Below are 14,424 nucleotides of genomic sequence, written 5' to 3'. Positions count from 1 at the left end.
GTCCGTAGGGATGATTATTTGCCAATTAGGACCCTCCGTCCTTATCTCCACACGAGTAGCCCTCTCCATGAAGGTCCGAATCTCCTCAGGGTCGATGTCGGAGCCAGAGTCTTCTTCCCCCGCAGGAACATCTCTACTCCCCCGACCGTCGATGATGATCCACCTTCTGCGGCCCGTCTAAGCTCTCCGCTATCATGAACCCCCTTAACCCTAGAGGGTCTCCTCTCCGTGACGACACCAGCCGTAGAAACGGCCTCAACGTCTGGTATGAGCACAGGTTTCCCCTCCAAGGCAATGAACTTTTCCGGCTCAACGTCAGCGACAATGGCCTTCCCAGTCTCCACCCTTCACCTTTTTCTCGACAATGACTCCTCGCCATTAGATGGTTCATCTACAAGGTGAAAGATGGGCTGAGAAGAGATCTCATCCCGCAAGGCAACTGTTTGAGGAGCGGAGTCCCTCATTGGCGGAGCTTGAGTTCGACCTCCTCGAGCCGACTCGGCCAAGGCAAATTGCATTCCAGCCGACGCGATAGCTTGGCAAAATGCAGGCACTAGAGCCTTCATCTTCTTGGAAACTCGCCGACCTGGCATCAAAGGGGTCGCATCAAAAAGCGATGGTAAATAACAATAAGCTGAGGTAGAAATTACACTTACTGGACGGGGTCTTGGGTCCAAAACGCTTGTGAAAGGACGCCCAATCGCGAATTCCCACGGTGTGGGGTAACACGCGCGCCACCCAATCTTCAATATCGAAGACGTGAGAAGGTGCACGCCCCTCAGCTAAAAAACAAGGAAGCCGCGAGTAAGTCAAAAATGAAAAAATGAAAGAAAACAACGAGTATATGGCGAGATACTTACGATTATAGTTCCATTGTTCAGGAAACCCAATGGAATCTGCCACCAGGTGCTCGATCTTGACGAAGAAGTACTTATGACAGAGCCGCCGGTTCGTCTTATCATCCATCCAAGCCACCAACCCTTTGATCCCACAATGCAGCAGATGTATCAATGTACCTCTATAAAAGCTAGGCAAAAATAGATGCAGCAGGTGGCGAATGTTGACCTCGCAACAGGCCAACTCTGCATACTTCGCCAGCATCAGAAAAACTTTGTACAAATAAGGGGAGAGTTATGGCGGACAGACGTTGTAAAATTGGCTAAATTCCTTCGCTAATGGGGGAAGAGGAAGAGAACAAGTGATTAAGAACGGATAGACGTAGAAAGCACAATACCCGGATCGATGGACCTTTAAGATGTCGCCCCCGGCCGGAACAATTTCAACGTGAGGAGGAATGTGATATTTAGACCGGATGTCGGCTATTTGAGGCAGTCCCGTCTCAAAAAGCTTCTGAGCAGGAGCGGGAGCGGGTTCCTTTGGGAAGTCATGTCTGACCAAAGGATTTTTGGGGACCACCTCCTCCACGGTGGGGAAGCTTTCCTCCTCTTCAACCATGAATTCCTCACCGCATGGAGGAAGGGCCACCGATAAATGAGTGGCATCGAAAACTTCGTCGTGAATATGAGGGGATGTTGACATATTCACGTGGTGAAACGAAAGTAGCAAAGTCTGAAGAAGAAAATATCAATTGGGCAAGAAATCAGGGACTGGAATTGAAGAGGCTGCAAGAGATTGAAAGCGGAGATCGAAGAAGAAGATCAAAGAAAACAATACTCATACGAAATGAGAATGATGAAAATCTTCGAAAATGAAACCCCATCCATCTATTTATAGGGTTGGTTAGCACCAGAATCAAAGCAAACGACCGTCAATAGCACCAAAATCGAAACAACATCGAAACAACAGAAGCACAAATGTTGCATGAGGATGACGCGCGTGGTCATGACGTCACCCCGCGTTAGCCACGCCAACCGCAGCCCCGCTGGCTATGCTGTTTTTTCGACCTCTATTGATTCGATTCAATCAACGCGACCAAATTTCTTCTCAACGGCTGCAGACCGAATCCGCTCACCGAGGACGTGCAAGATCACGACCTCGACAAGCGGAGGGAATACCTGTATTGGTCTAAATTTGGACGGATTGATAAGTGCAAATGAAACATGGTCAAGGATAAAGCCGAGCACGGTATAATAGCGAGGAGTCGTCTTAAGAAGGATTATTGCCGAGGTCAAGCATAGGGGGGAAGGAAGCAACGGTAGGATAGTTTGGCAATAGATATAAGGAATATTCCGTTGGATATTCCCTAGGTTGTACTTTTTAGGGTTTCTTAGGGATAACCCTTATAAATAGGATGGAATAAAGAACAAAGAGGGATCTTCTTCACTTTTTGATAAGAGCACTTGTAAAGGGTTGACTACAAAGAATATACAAAAAGGCTTGTCTTGTCACTGATTCTATTGCTCAACGCACGTAGTTCACTCTTTGTTTACAAGATTATCCCACGTTGTTGTCAGAAAGAGTAATTACCCAAACCATCTAATTTTTAGGTGATAAATTCCTCTTTATTACATTTATTGCCATTATCTGCATTTATTGCATGTTCGTATTATAACATTCATTGAATACATATCTGATCTTTGTTATTCATAAACACGATCCCATCCCACGGATCTGTCTAAGTTTTTTATCTAGAATTTATTACATCTAACTAGGATTCACCCTCTATTCCCTCATTAGTTAGTTTAACAAAAAGCTTAACGCTTTTTGATCAAACACCTAATCTATATATAAAAGATTAAAATTTGAAATTCAATACTTTTCATGGTAGCGTAGCGGTAACGCTGGGGGAAGGAAATTTTAATGGTGGAAAAAAATAGAAGGGAGGGATAAAAATGGGTTAGGGGCGCTAAGCTAGCAAGCCATATAGCATCCATCTCACCAAATATTAGTGCCACGTAGGATGGGATGTCCATTTTGGACAAACTTAACGGAAAAGTGATATATTTGAACCAATAGTATAACGACAGAGGTATATAAACTGAAGAAAGAATTACAAGAAAATACACTTGACTTCATACCATAACAAAAAATGGCCCATATTTTTAAGTTTTACCTGACCTAACCCATATTTTACATATTTTGGAAGCACTAGCAAATTCAAAATCTGTTTTCTTACAACCATTGCTTCTAAAAGCTAAGGAGTTAAATCTATGTTCTCCTAACCATTGCTTTTACTCTCTTTTCTTCTCACATCTTCTACATATGCTTCAAGGGGCCGTCCGCCATTACTGCTTCTTCCCTGTGTCACTTGGTTGCAATGTAAGAAAATTGAAGATTCAACATTCCACCATTGAAGGCCATTCAAAGCTTTGCTTTTAAAAATAAGATTTTTGAGTTTGTTAGTTGTTTGGATTGGGTGTTGTTCTAATTGATTGAAAATATCAAACGGAGTTCAAAATTTAAATTTGAAGTGATTTGGAGTAGATTTGAGCAAGATTTGAGTTAAATTTCAGAAAAAACGCGAGGAAGAGGACGAAGTCAGTTTTTTGTATAATTATGTATAATCTTGTATAATAGTGTACATGAGTGCATAAACACATCTTATACACCATTATACATTTTTATACATCTATATACAAGCGTCTGTAGGCGAACTTCTTCCACGATTTTCAGTTGCAATTCTTGTTCAAAATCAGTCCAAATCTCCATTAAATGACTTCAAATTTTATATACAACCTCCTTATTCAATTTCTAACAATTCTAGATAATACCCACTCCAAATTTCTCACAAAATCAAATTCGAAATCTAAACCCACATATTTAAACTTGTTAAAAATCTAATTTTCACCATCCAAATGGATTTGATTAGTTGAACTAATATTTGAGTTACACTTGCTGATTCGAAAATTAACTTAAAGTTTGAGCAATCTTTTTTAAAAATTAAATAGTAATTTTGAGAACCTATTGGAGTTGGATGTTGAATCTTAGCCTATTATTTTTGGGCTAGTTGGTTGTAATTTGAAATATGAGCTATAAAATTGAAAAGTAAGGATCCCAGTTGTTTTTATGTGAAATTTTGCCTAAACTGAAAGTATGATAAGGGGTATATTTAAATCTTTTGTGATAGTAGAGGGGTATATTTGGCCATTTTCCCATAAATAAAGTAGAAGACATTACGTGTAAGACCTTAAGCTGAATTTAGCAGAAAAGGTGACAAAAACTGTAACTCTTGTGAATGAATTTGGCAACTAGATAGAACAATAAAAGAACTGAACTGAACAGAGTTTCCTCAAAAAGATGGCTGCCACTTCAAATCTAACGAAAAGCTTCAGCACTTTCTCTATCTCTCATTCTCTTCACCCTCGATTTCACACTCAAATTCTCTCGCAGTTCCAGCGCATTCCCAGTTACAACTGCAGCGTTCCAATTCACAAATTTGCGTCCAGAATTGAAAACAATGGACCTCGGAAAATGGGTCCGGTCCAGATTCGGGCGATGTCGGGTTCATTCGGGTCCCGTTTGGAAGAGAGCGTGAAAAAGACCATTACTGAAAACCCAGTTGTTGTTTACTCCAAAACTTGGTGTTCGTAAGTTGTTGAATTTTAGTACTCGTATAATATTTTAGGTAAAAATGCAATTTTTATGCCTAATTGTCCGCTTTATTTGAGCTTATTTTGAAGTGAGGTTCTTGATTTTTTGTTCTAAAAAGGTACTCAATGGAGGTGAAAGCTTTGTTCAAAAAACTTGGTGTAGATCCACTTGTTATTGAATTGGATGAAATGGGTAAGTTTCTTCCAAAGTCAACAACTTTATTTTACCTAAAAGAGTTTAAGTTCTGTGCAATGTAAAAAAATATGTATACAATCAGGTCACTAAAAGGTAATTGCTAGTAGAATAGATTGATTGGTAATATTTTAATATATGGTATAACATGTTAAATTACCATTCATTGCACTATTAGTGCATTAGCGTATGTAGCGTATAGGTGACGAGTGACGGGTTCAACTGAACCCATAACTTTCGATGCGGAGCATAAATTTATGTGTAAAATTTACTAAAAATTGCAAAATAGTAGATTTGAACCCATAGCTTTAAAAATATATTGAGTTCAATGCTAAAAATCTTAAAGGCTGAACCCATAGGGTTTAAATTCTGGATCCGCCTTTGAGTGCATATAACTTAAATCCTACTTAAAAACATCTTCTTCTCGAGCCTCATGGTTTCAAGTTTCATGAAGTGACATAGAACAAGTGCTTACTCTGTTGGAAATTGGAATATCTTTTTGCTTAATGTGAATTGAGAAGGTGATCTTTAAATGGTTATTATGTAGATAAGTTTAGTATGATTGTTGTGAATAAAAACTAAGGCTTTTATGCAGATCTTTGAATCTGAGATAATTAATGAGTTGAATGTAAACTATACAGAAGGAATATGAGAGATATTCATTATATATATTCTACTAGCATGGTTTATTTTGGTTACATCAAATACAGTTGAGTACTTGAGTTTAAGGTCCTATATAATAAATAAGAAAGTCAGTTCATGTAAGGTAGGTTAATTGCTAAACTTCTGCAAAACCAATATTGTTAAACAAGCAGAACGGTGGTTGCAGACCGTTTGTGATACAAAATTATGGATTTTGGCTGTTCGTCCCTACCACATCCAACTCATTCCTCAAACATGGACAAGAATTGCCCTTACACAACAAGGTTTTGGCGAAAATGCTTGTTGGTCCAGTTAGTTGTGTTTCTGGGTATCTGAAACAATTATTGATATCTTGAGCTAGATGACAATTCTTATTGTGGAATTGGATGGTTAGTACAGTAAGGCTAGATCATAGTGCTGTTTTGACTTCATGAATGAGAAACATTGATGGGCAAAGGCCTTTTAGTAGATGGGAGCTGAGCTTGCGTTCACATTGTCTAGGCTATTTGCTGTTTACCTAGCCCTGAACCTTGCATCACCTGCCAAGACTGGTGCCTCCTTTGAAAAGAGAAGTAAAAGGGACTTCACCTTGAGAGTTGAATCGTAGTCACACTATGAAGGAAAAAAAGTGGTAGCTTGTGCTTAGTATCTCACGAGTATATCGATCAAAATTTTGTGTGGCGTCCATTTAGTTGGCTTGATGGTTGTCAACAATGAAAGCTTGAAGTTCCCTTGTTACCAGTCTTCCTTTAGTTTTGGTTATGACGCGTGCAAATTCTACAGAAAAACCGTATGCAAGTAAATGACGTTCCACTACACCTCTGTTTGGGGAATTTGACAAAGTTCAGCTGGAAGTGGTTGTATGTAATTTACATGAATATTTATCTTTTAAAGCAGGGCTCCTTTCACCATGTCCAAACATACAAGCAGATGGTGGTGCTAATTGTTATCCGTAGATGAGCGTAGCAACACACAACCTTGTGTTGCAAGTAGAACGCTCATCGAACAAAGAGGAAAAGTTCAAAAATTGTGTTGTTTCTCGTATTCTTATTTGACCATAAATACGTGCTGGCCTTTGTATATTCTTCTACTACCACAGACTACCCAGAAGAAGAAAGGAAATCTAAAAAAATTGGGAAAAGTGTGTGTACAGTTCACAACAAATCTGATTAGTTCATTTTGATTATCTGCACTCGAAAGTATTTCTCATTAACTAAGGTTATCTAAGTTGCAACTGTGGCATTCCATGCTCTAGTCATATACAAATGTATACTTTTTCCCAATTAGTTGATACTATCTCTAAATTTGTGGTTTCAGGTCCCCAAGGACCACAGCTGCAGAAAGTGCTGGAAAGGCTTACTGGACAGCATACGGTTCCCAATGTATTCATTGGTAAGAAATGTCGTACTGTAGAGTTGTTGATCTTTACAAGTTTTTGGAATATGGCAACAGGTTCTTGGAGCTTATTTATTTCTTTTACGGGAGCTTCCTGGTTATATAATTCTAAACGTAATAAGCAGACAATTTCCTTCCATAATGAACAGAAACTTCTTGATGTGTGAAATTTTCAGAAGTATTGGCCATCTTCGCGGAGAGCACCATAAGTATTTGCAAAAAAATTTCATCTTTGAGAGGCAATATGTATGATAAGACAATTTATGGACCTTGGTTTAATATCACGATGAAAATGTAAAGAACTCCTTTAAAATTACAAAGCCAAAAAAAGAAAATTGAGACAACTGCTTGAATAGTTTGACAGTACGCTACTGCCTCTTAACGAAGAGAGTGCCTGTTTTGGCATTTGCTGCTGATTTTTATTGCGTGGTTTATGTGAAGGACTTGTAATTAATGTGTTTTTCTCTATGACCAGGGGCCAAACACATTGGTGGTTGTACAGGTACATTCTCTGATCAGTCTTATGCTTTCACCATAGATTTGCAGAAACAAAGTATTGCTATTCTGTGTTTTTTTCTTGAAAGATAATGATTTGACTTGATTCCCAAGTTTATAACCTATTACAATATTGTCAGCCTTGTGAACAACTCTAGTTTTAAGTACCCTTTCACTATGTTGCTCGGACTCTCCGAAAATGCCATTGGGTGTGTGTTCGATCCCCCAAATTAATGTGTTTTAGAGGATCCGATGCGGATGCGGCAACATTTTAGAGAGTCCGCACAACATTGCCTTCCCAGATTGTTTGTAGAGTGTTAGCAACAGGCTCTTGTGTATTACTTTCAAAAATGAGTCATCGGTAGTGTATGTCCTACCTACAAAAGTTGTGCTGAATTAATGAAGAAAAAGCTCTATAGCTGATGAACACTAGAGTACCTTTTCTAGTTCAAGTCTCTAGTCATTCTTTGCAATCTTGCAATTAACTCCAACTACTGTTGAACAATTGAATGACATTCATAATTATTGCAACATGAAAAAACTTGTCGGAGGAGCTGGATTACTGTTTTTTTTTTTTTTTTTTCTCTTTGGGTACAGATACTATTAAGCTGTATCGGAAAGGAGAACTTGAACCTTTGCTATCGGAAGCAAATGCTGGAAAAAGAGAGAGCTAAGCCCTCTTGAGCTATCCATGCGAAAGCGATCCTATCTCATGCTATCCTTGTACGCATTATTCTTTCAGATCTCTTTGACATATTCATATTTAATTATGTTGTTCCTTTACAAGTATATCTTGCTTCTGAATGTTAAACTCACTGTTGAAGCAGAAAATTTATGTTGATATAACTTCACCCATGACCATGAGCTGATTTTGCTTCCTCTCTCAAAGATTATAGTTTTATACTTATTGAATTTGACTAGCACGTACACTTATCTTACTTAAGAGAAACCAAATACTTATTTGAGACTTCAAATATGAACAGCTTGCTTAATATTATCAGCTTTCATTTTCCAATGGGTAGTCAACCCCCCCCCCCCCCCCCTCTTTTAAGCCCAATTTCTTCCATGCGACAAGCTTGTAGAGATGCATCGTGCATATTGCAGTTGATTGATTGAATTTATTCATGTTAAATTACTTACTAAACATTGGGCCAGAGCCGAGATGTGTATAAACGCGTCATGCATATTGGAGTTGATGGACTGAATTTGTTTGCGCTCAAATTATTTATTAAACATTGGCCAAGTCCCAAGATGCATATAAATTCTGTCCTTGTCCTTGTCCAGTAAGAGGGGCCAGTTCAAGAATTACAGTTTGAATAAAAGAGAAGATTGCAAAAGCTACTAACTTATTAAGAAGTCTCTATCCAAAGCTGCATGGTTGTACTTTTGTATAGTTCCTCGGGACATCCCGAAGACTCCAGCCTTCTTTTGTCAACTATTTTATCTTGGGATTGGGAGGAGTGACTTCTATCCTCAAGTTAGTATTGCTCGTGAAACAAAAGTAAAGAGTATAAACACTTATTTTTGGATATGGATTGTAAACAAGGAAGTTCACGAGCCTCATCCACGAGTATAATCATTCCTCTACCTCAGGGTGTATTGCTTTGTCGATAAGTGTATCCATTGTAATTACCATTCCTTGTCATATGTTTTACCTTGTCGCGTTCACCTATCCTTTGTGTCTCTATGCCTGCTCTGTGCCTCATCGTCGTGTCCATCAATCTCCCTCCTTTCTGTCGTGACAACCCTATATATGTTTGTAAGTAGGTATAGTGCATCTACTTCATCAAAAAAGTAGGTATGGTGCATCTGTTTCTAACTATTCAGCTTTAACGGTGTTCTTGGGTTTTGAGATGATAGTTACCTCCTATGTTGGACGGACTCTTCAAATTGTTGTCTCACCCGTGTCGGATCCTCCAAAAACACACTACTTTTGAAAGAGTGTAAATTAGTTATTACAATTTCTTAGTTAGTTTAAAGCCTTATTGTTAGCTTTAATTCCTCAAATTGTGAAATTTTGTCTATATCATTATCATCTGGAAATATAGTTGCTGTGTTTAATACAAACTGCATATATTCAAGGCCAAATCTGCCAAATGGCACTCGACTTGAACTACGTGCCCGGGATCGACACAATAAGGGGTTGTTTGGTGGTTCACATACTAATTATGTGGGGATTATAATGTAGGAATTGTTTATGTGGTGATGAAGTGATTGTTATCCGATTAATAATGGAAGGATTGTTATGCAAAAGAAATAATGATTGATAATAAATTAATTGTTATACAAAAATTACTTGTTTTAAGGCATATTTGTCAGTAATGTGGTTAATCATTGTATTACTAATACATATTCGTATTTCACATTTTAATTTGCATAAAATAATATATAAAACTTACTTAACTTAATTGGGATATTATTCAATACTGTCAACCACACACGTTGCATCAGGTAATTCGATGATTATGTTTTCTTATGCAGCCAAACAAAAGCTGCATTTATTATGCAATTATTATTTTTTCTTGCGCGATCAATCAAACACTATATTATTTTGTACAAAAGTTACGATTTATTCCTGCACAATCAACAAAAGGACTCCTAATGTTAACACCCAATGTCACAAGTAGAAGCAGCTGAAGTAATTCCTTGCACTAGCTGGCTTCAATACTTGGATCCATATCTACATGATATCGGAAGAATTATGCTTTGTAGGATTTGAGCAATGACGGCGATAACAACAATATACCCAGTATAATCTCACATAGTGGGGTCTGGAGAGGGTAGTATGTACGCAGATCTTACCCTACCTTCTGAAGATAGAGAGGTTATATAGTTTCCAATAGACCCTCTGGCGATTTGAGCAATGATAACAATAAAAATTAGAAAAGGGATGGGACTGTGAATTGCCACAAACTATAATAGATATTCATTCACAATCAAAGCCAGTATATAACTAGAGAATAAACATGGAAAACCAAAGGGCCTTGCGTTCTAAAAATATACTGCTAATGATGAACTGCACACACTCATTTCACTTCTTCGATTTCATCCAATGCATAGTTGTTGGTTGAAACATTAGCATAATTCACTTTGTTAAATCGTACCACAACTGGGTAACGAGTATTTGGGTCCTGAGACATTAACAACAACATTGACAACATTAAAAGTTAAACATCATTTTTTAAGTCTAATCAACTTAGATTCTATATTAAATTTCTTACCTGATCACAAGCTACAACTGAACCTGTGCCCTTGTACCAGTAAGATTCCTTCCTAAGAATTCTCACCTGTCAACAATATTATCTGTATTAGTTGAAAATAATCTTGCCACGTGGACTTATTCAGTGATGTCAAATGTCGTTGGAGTTGCTACAACAGAGAAGAATAACATGTACAGAAGATATGTACAACACCTACGGTATCATACCCAGATGTACCGTGCCTATTAGTTTCGAGGTTAAATAAAAGAGCATAGCGACGAGGCTAATAATCGAAGTCATTAATTGTTACGAATATGGAAACAATCAATCAATCCATGATTATACGAGATTTGTCATCATTATCATAACCGTTACAAATCAATCATATAATTGACGTTTAATGCAATAAATGACAGGAACAGGCAGAAGCTAAACAAGGCAAACAGTTACGAATGTAAGTACTATTTAAACCCTCCTTCCATATCTTGTATCCCTATCGAAAAACTACCAAGTTATACTTTTAATTACAAAATTCTATAACAGCTCTCTATTATTGGAAGATTATTGCTTTTATACGGAAGAAAAGTCTGCAATCATCAATAAGATTTTCATTTCCTTTATTCTCTCAATTTATTTTCTTATTGTTTGTTTCTTTTTCGATTATACTTAGGAAACGTGAATCATATCGGTTGTTAGAAATTCGAATTATTTGTTTTATTGCTTTGACTAAAAAAAATAATTTTTGGGTTAAACATTATCAGTAACATATTAGACGATTCTTCATTCGATCATGATCTAGATGAGTCGGTGCAGAATAAGTACGATTAATCGTCTATATAACTGAGATTAATAACATGAAGAAAAAAAGATATGTTAATTCAGTAGATGCAATATATTGAGCACTAGTGTGTATCACGAATAAATTTCACAGACAGTCAAAACTATATATTTTTGTAATGAAAAAATCATTTAAGTATGCTATATATAGTAAAAAATAAAAATACTCAGAAAAATGCTAAATCCATGTCCCGGAAATTGAGCTACTTACTTTGGTTCCTCTCTTGGGTCCAATTGGAGGTGGCTTAGGCTTGGCAGCTTTGGTTTCAACAGGTGTTTCAGCGGCAGCTGGCGGCGCAGCCTCTTCTGCCGCCCTTACGACGAGTCTCGGGGTGGTGGTGGTGCCATAGTTCTTAGACGAGAAGAACAACATAGTACTACGAGGAGTACTTGTGTTAGAGGCAACATTAGGAGTTGCTACCAAAAAGTTTGATGCAGCAGAAGCCATGTTGCAACTTGCCATAGTTTACTTGATTGTCTTACTTCTTATTTGTTTGAAAATTGTGATAGATATGGGGTTGTTGAAAAAGAAGAAAAAATAATCTTTGGCAAAACAATAGAGTAGATTTCAGAGGTTTTGAATTAATTGGATATCTTTTTCATGGACAAGGAGCAACCCTGTGGCCTCCAGTTATTGCTCTAGCCACTAAGACGCTGCCACATAGTTACCATATCTCATTCTTTTGGATAATGTCACCACTTCTCTTTTGTCTTTACTTTTCATTTTTCATATTCTTGCATTCTTTTCTTTTTTTTTATAATTTATATAACGGTGGTGTGCGAGTCCGAATCAGTTTACGCGCACACCGGTTAATTTCACATGATATATATTATCCTACATCAACATTGGCAGTGACGGATCTAGGATTTAGATTCTGTGGATTCAACTTTCAAAGTTTTTAACAATAAATTTATTGTATTTTTAAAGTTATAGTTCAGACCTACCATTTGTTGTAATTTGAATAACTTTTTATATATAAATTTATACTCCGTGACGAAAGTACTGGGTTAAGATAAACCCGGCGGCCATACTCTACGTCCACCCCAGAGTATAGGTATCAGATAACTTTATTTACCATGATTTGGATAGATGTGAATAAGTCGCCTAGTATTTTTATTTACAATATAAATAACTCTTTCTTTTTAGATTGATAATTTATCCTTTACATAATTTATAGAAACACAATTAGATAACAGTGGCCATAAAGTCACTAAGATTGCAACTCGTAACCAATGTTTTAAAAGGCGGGGTGTAAGGTGAGGCGTTTTAACTCTGATGAGGCGAGGCGTAAGCCCTGATACATGGGGCGTAAGTCCCACAGATCTTCAAATTTTACTAATTTCAAGAATTTTAAGATAGTATAAAGTAAAAATAATTATAAAAATTACATTAAAATTCCAAAATTATAACAAATAATCTATTTAAAATATTTATAAATTTTAATTCAACTATGAATAATACGAAAAGTATGACATATATCATAATATGCAAATTAGCTGCATCAAAAGTAATGTATTCGATACAAAATCTTATATGTATCTCTTAAGGAGTAATGAATCTTGAAAGAATTTCGATATTATAATTTGATATTTTTATTAAAATACTGCTTTTATTTAATATGCTTTCTATTTGAAAGAGAATTTATATAAAAATATAATTCACAATTTAAATATGATTTCCTAGCATCATTCATTTTTAAATTTCAACAAGTTAATAAAGTGACATATAATTCACCATACAATACCATGATAACTAATTATTTGTAAATAGTTACTAGCTAATACTGAGCTATTAAATTAATAAGTATTATATCTCGTAAACGTGAAAAAATAATATTTAAAAAAATAATTATAAAAAAAATTATGGACTTTGTATAGTAAAGACATAACAAAAGTTAATAAATAAATACTTTTTAAATAAAAGATTTATTTTAAATTACCTATCATAGCATTCTTTTTTGGTAATTATAGTTTTCATTAATAACCAAAAAGTATTTACAAATCGATCAGACTTTATACTCAGCCTTATTTTTCTCTAAACATTTAACTCTCTGTATATCCTCCTACTTACTGACTATTAAACTCTAACTACCTAGGAAATTTACATTGTTGAAGCATCCTCTTAGTAGTACTATTAGCTCAAACATGACAAATATAAGCAATCTCTCTAGCCACTATGTCCCCTGCAGTCTCCTTTTGCTCAAAAATCCTTTTGTTTCTTTTCGTCCAGATTGCATACACATATTTTGTGTATATCATCTTTACTATTCTTGATTTGGCAGTCTTCCCTTTGGTGTTCTGTTCTATCCAGTACTGCATCTGGCTCTATGTATTCAAATTCCTCCAGGTGATCTGTATCCATTGCATAAGCTTCTGTCATATATATCTTCCTGTTGGGCATTCAGCAAATAAGTGATCTCTTGTTTCTGCTACTGTTTTGCACATAACACATCGACACTTGATGATAGGCTATAATTGCATATTTTAGTCGCTTATTACACTCGAATTTACTGCACTTTAATTGAGTTTGCGCTTTAATCGCTAGTGTTTTGCACTAATTGTGTGTTTTATGCCTTGTAGATGTGATTCCGAGCTATATAGATGTTGGAATAAATTTAAGTGATTTGAAGCTTTGAAGTCTGAGTAAAAGCTCAAGGAATTAAGCCGGGATCGTGTTCGGGGGTCAAATTTGATAATTAAGTACGAACGAAGACTTGAGGAGGCATATTGCGCACTGTCTAGTAAAATAGACATAACTTTTTGCTCAGAACTCCATTTGGGCTCCACAATATATGGTTGGAAAGCTAACTCAAAGGGCTACAAGTTTCATGTTTTACGTTTTTCCAAATTCCAAACGCAACAGGGTGAAAAATGCGTTCGAAACCGCGACCGCGGAACTGACCGCGGCAGAAATCAGAGAGCTTTTCTGGCCGCGGTCCTACCGCATTTTGACCGCGGCCGCGCCCCTCCAGGCGTCCAAAAGAAGTCCTATTTCGCCTGGGACAAGTTTATTTCGGCCCTACACTATTCCAACTTGTATAAAAGGGGTCCTAAACCTATTTTGAAGGGAGGGGGGCATATTTTGAGACATAGATTCGACCTAAGGAGGCAAGAACACATTGGGAGCAAGGCGGAGAATTCTTCTACGAGTTTTTCCTTCCTCTTCCTATTT

The 14,424-nt window shown here is 36.7% G+C and overlaps 2 protein-coding genes across 2 annotated transcripts; one reads left to right on the top strand and one right to left on the bottom strand.

Annotated features, from left to right (window-relative positions):
• The first annotated feature begins 4,091 nt into the window (after positions 1–4,091).
• LOC109207792 (monothiol glutaredoxin-S10-like) lies at positions 4,092–8,079 on the top strand. The gene is made up of 5 exons (XM_019370786.1): positions 4,092–4,487; positions 4,610–4,683; positions 6,643–6,717; positions 7,196–7,222; positions 7,813–8,079. The coding sequence occupies exons 1-5, from the start codon at positions 4,198–4,200 to the stop codon at positions 7,887–7,889; spliced, it is 543 nt and encodes a 180-aa protein (XP_019226331.1). The 5' UTR covers positions 4,092–4,197; the 3' UTR covers positions 7,890–8,079.
• A 2,015-nt stretch (positions 8,080–10,094) lies between these two features.
• Positions 10,095–11,820, bottom strand: LOC109207791 (photosystem I reaction center subunit IV A, chloroplastic). Its single transcript, XM_019370784.1, has 3 exons — positions 11,464–11,820; positions 10,437–10,502; positions 10,095–10,346 (listed from the first exon to the last, which is right to left on the bottom strand). The coding sequence occupies exons 1-3, from the start codon at positions 11,713–11,715 to the stop codon at positions 10,242–10,244; spliced, it is 423 nt and encodes a 140-aa protein (XP_019226329.1). The 5' UTR covers positions 11,716–11,820; the 3' UTR covers positions 10,095–10,241.
• Between the last annotated feature and the right edge of the window lie 2,604 nt (positions 11,821–14,424).

Source organism: Nicotiana attenuata, unplaced genomic scaffold (genome assembly GCF_001879085.1).
Source record: "Nicotiana attenuata strain UT unplaced genomic scaffold, NIATTr2, whole genome shotgun sequence".
In the NCBI taxonomy this organism is placed as follows: domain Eukaryota; kingdom Viridiplantae; phylum Streptophyta; class Magnoliopsida; order Solanales; family Solanaceae; genus Nicotiana; species Nicotiana attenuata.
This window is presented reverse-complemented; position numbering and strand designations above follow the sequence as displayed.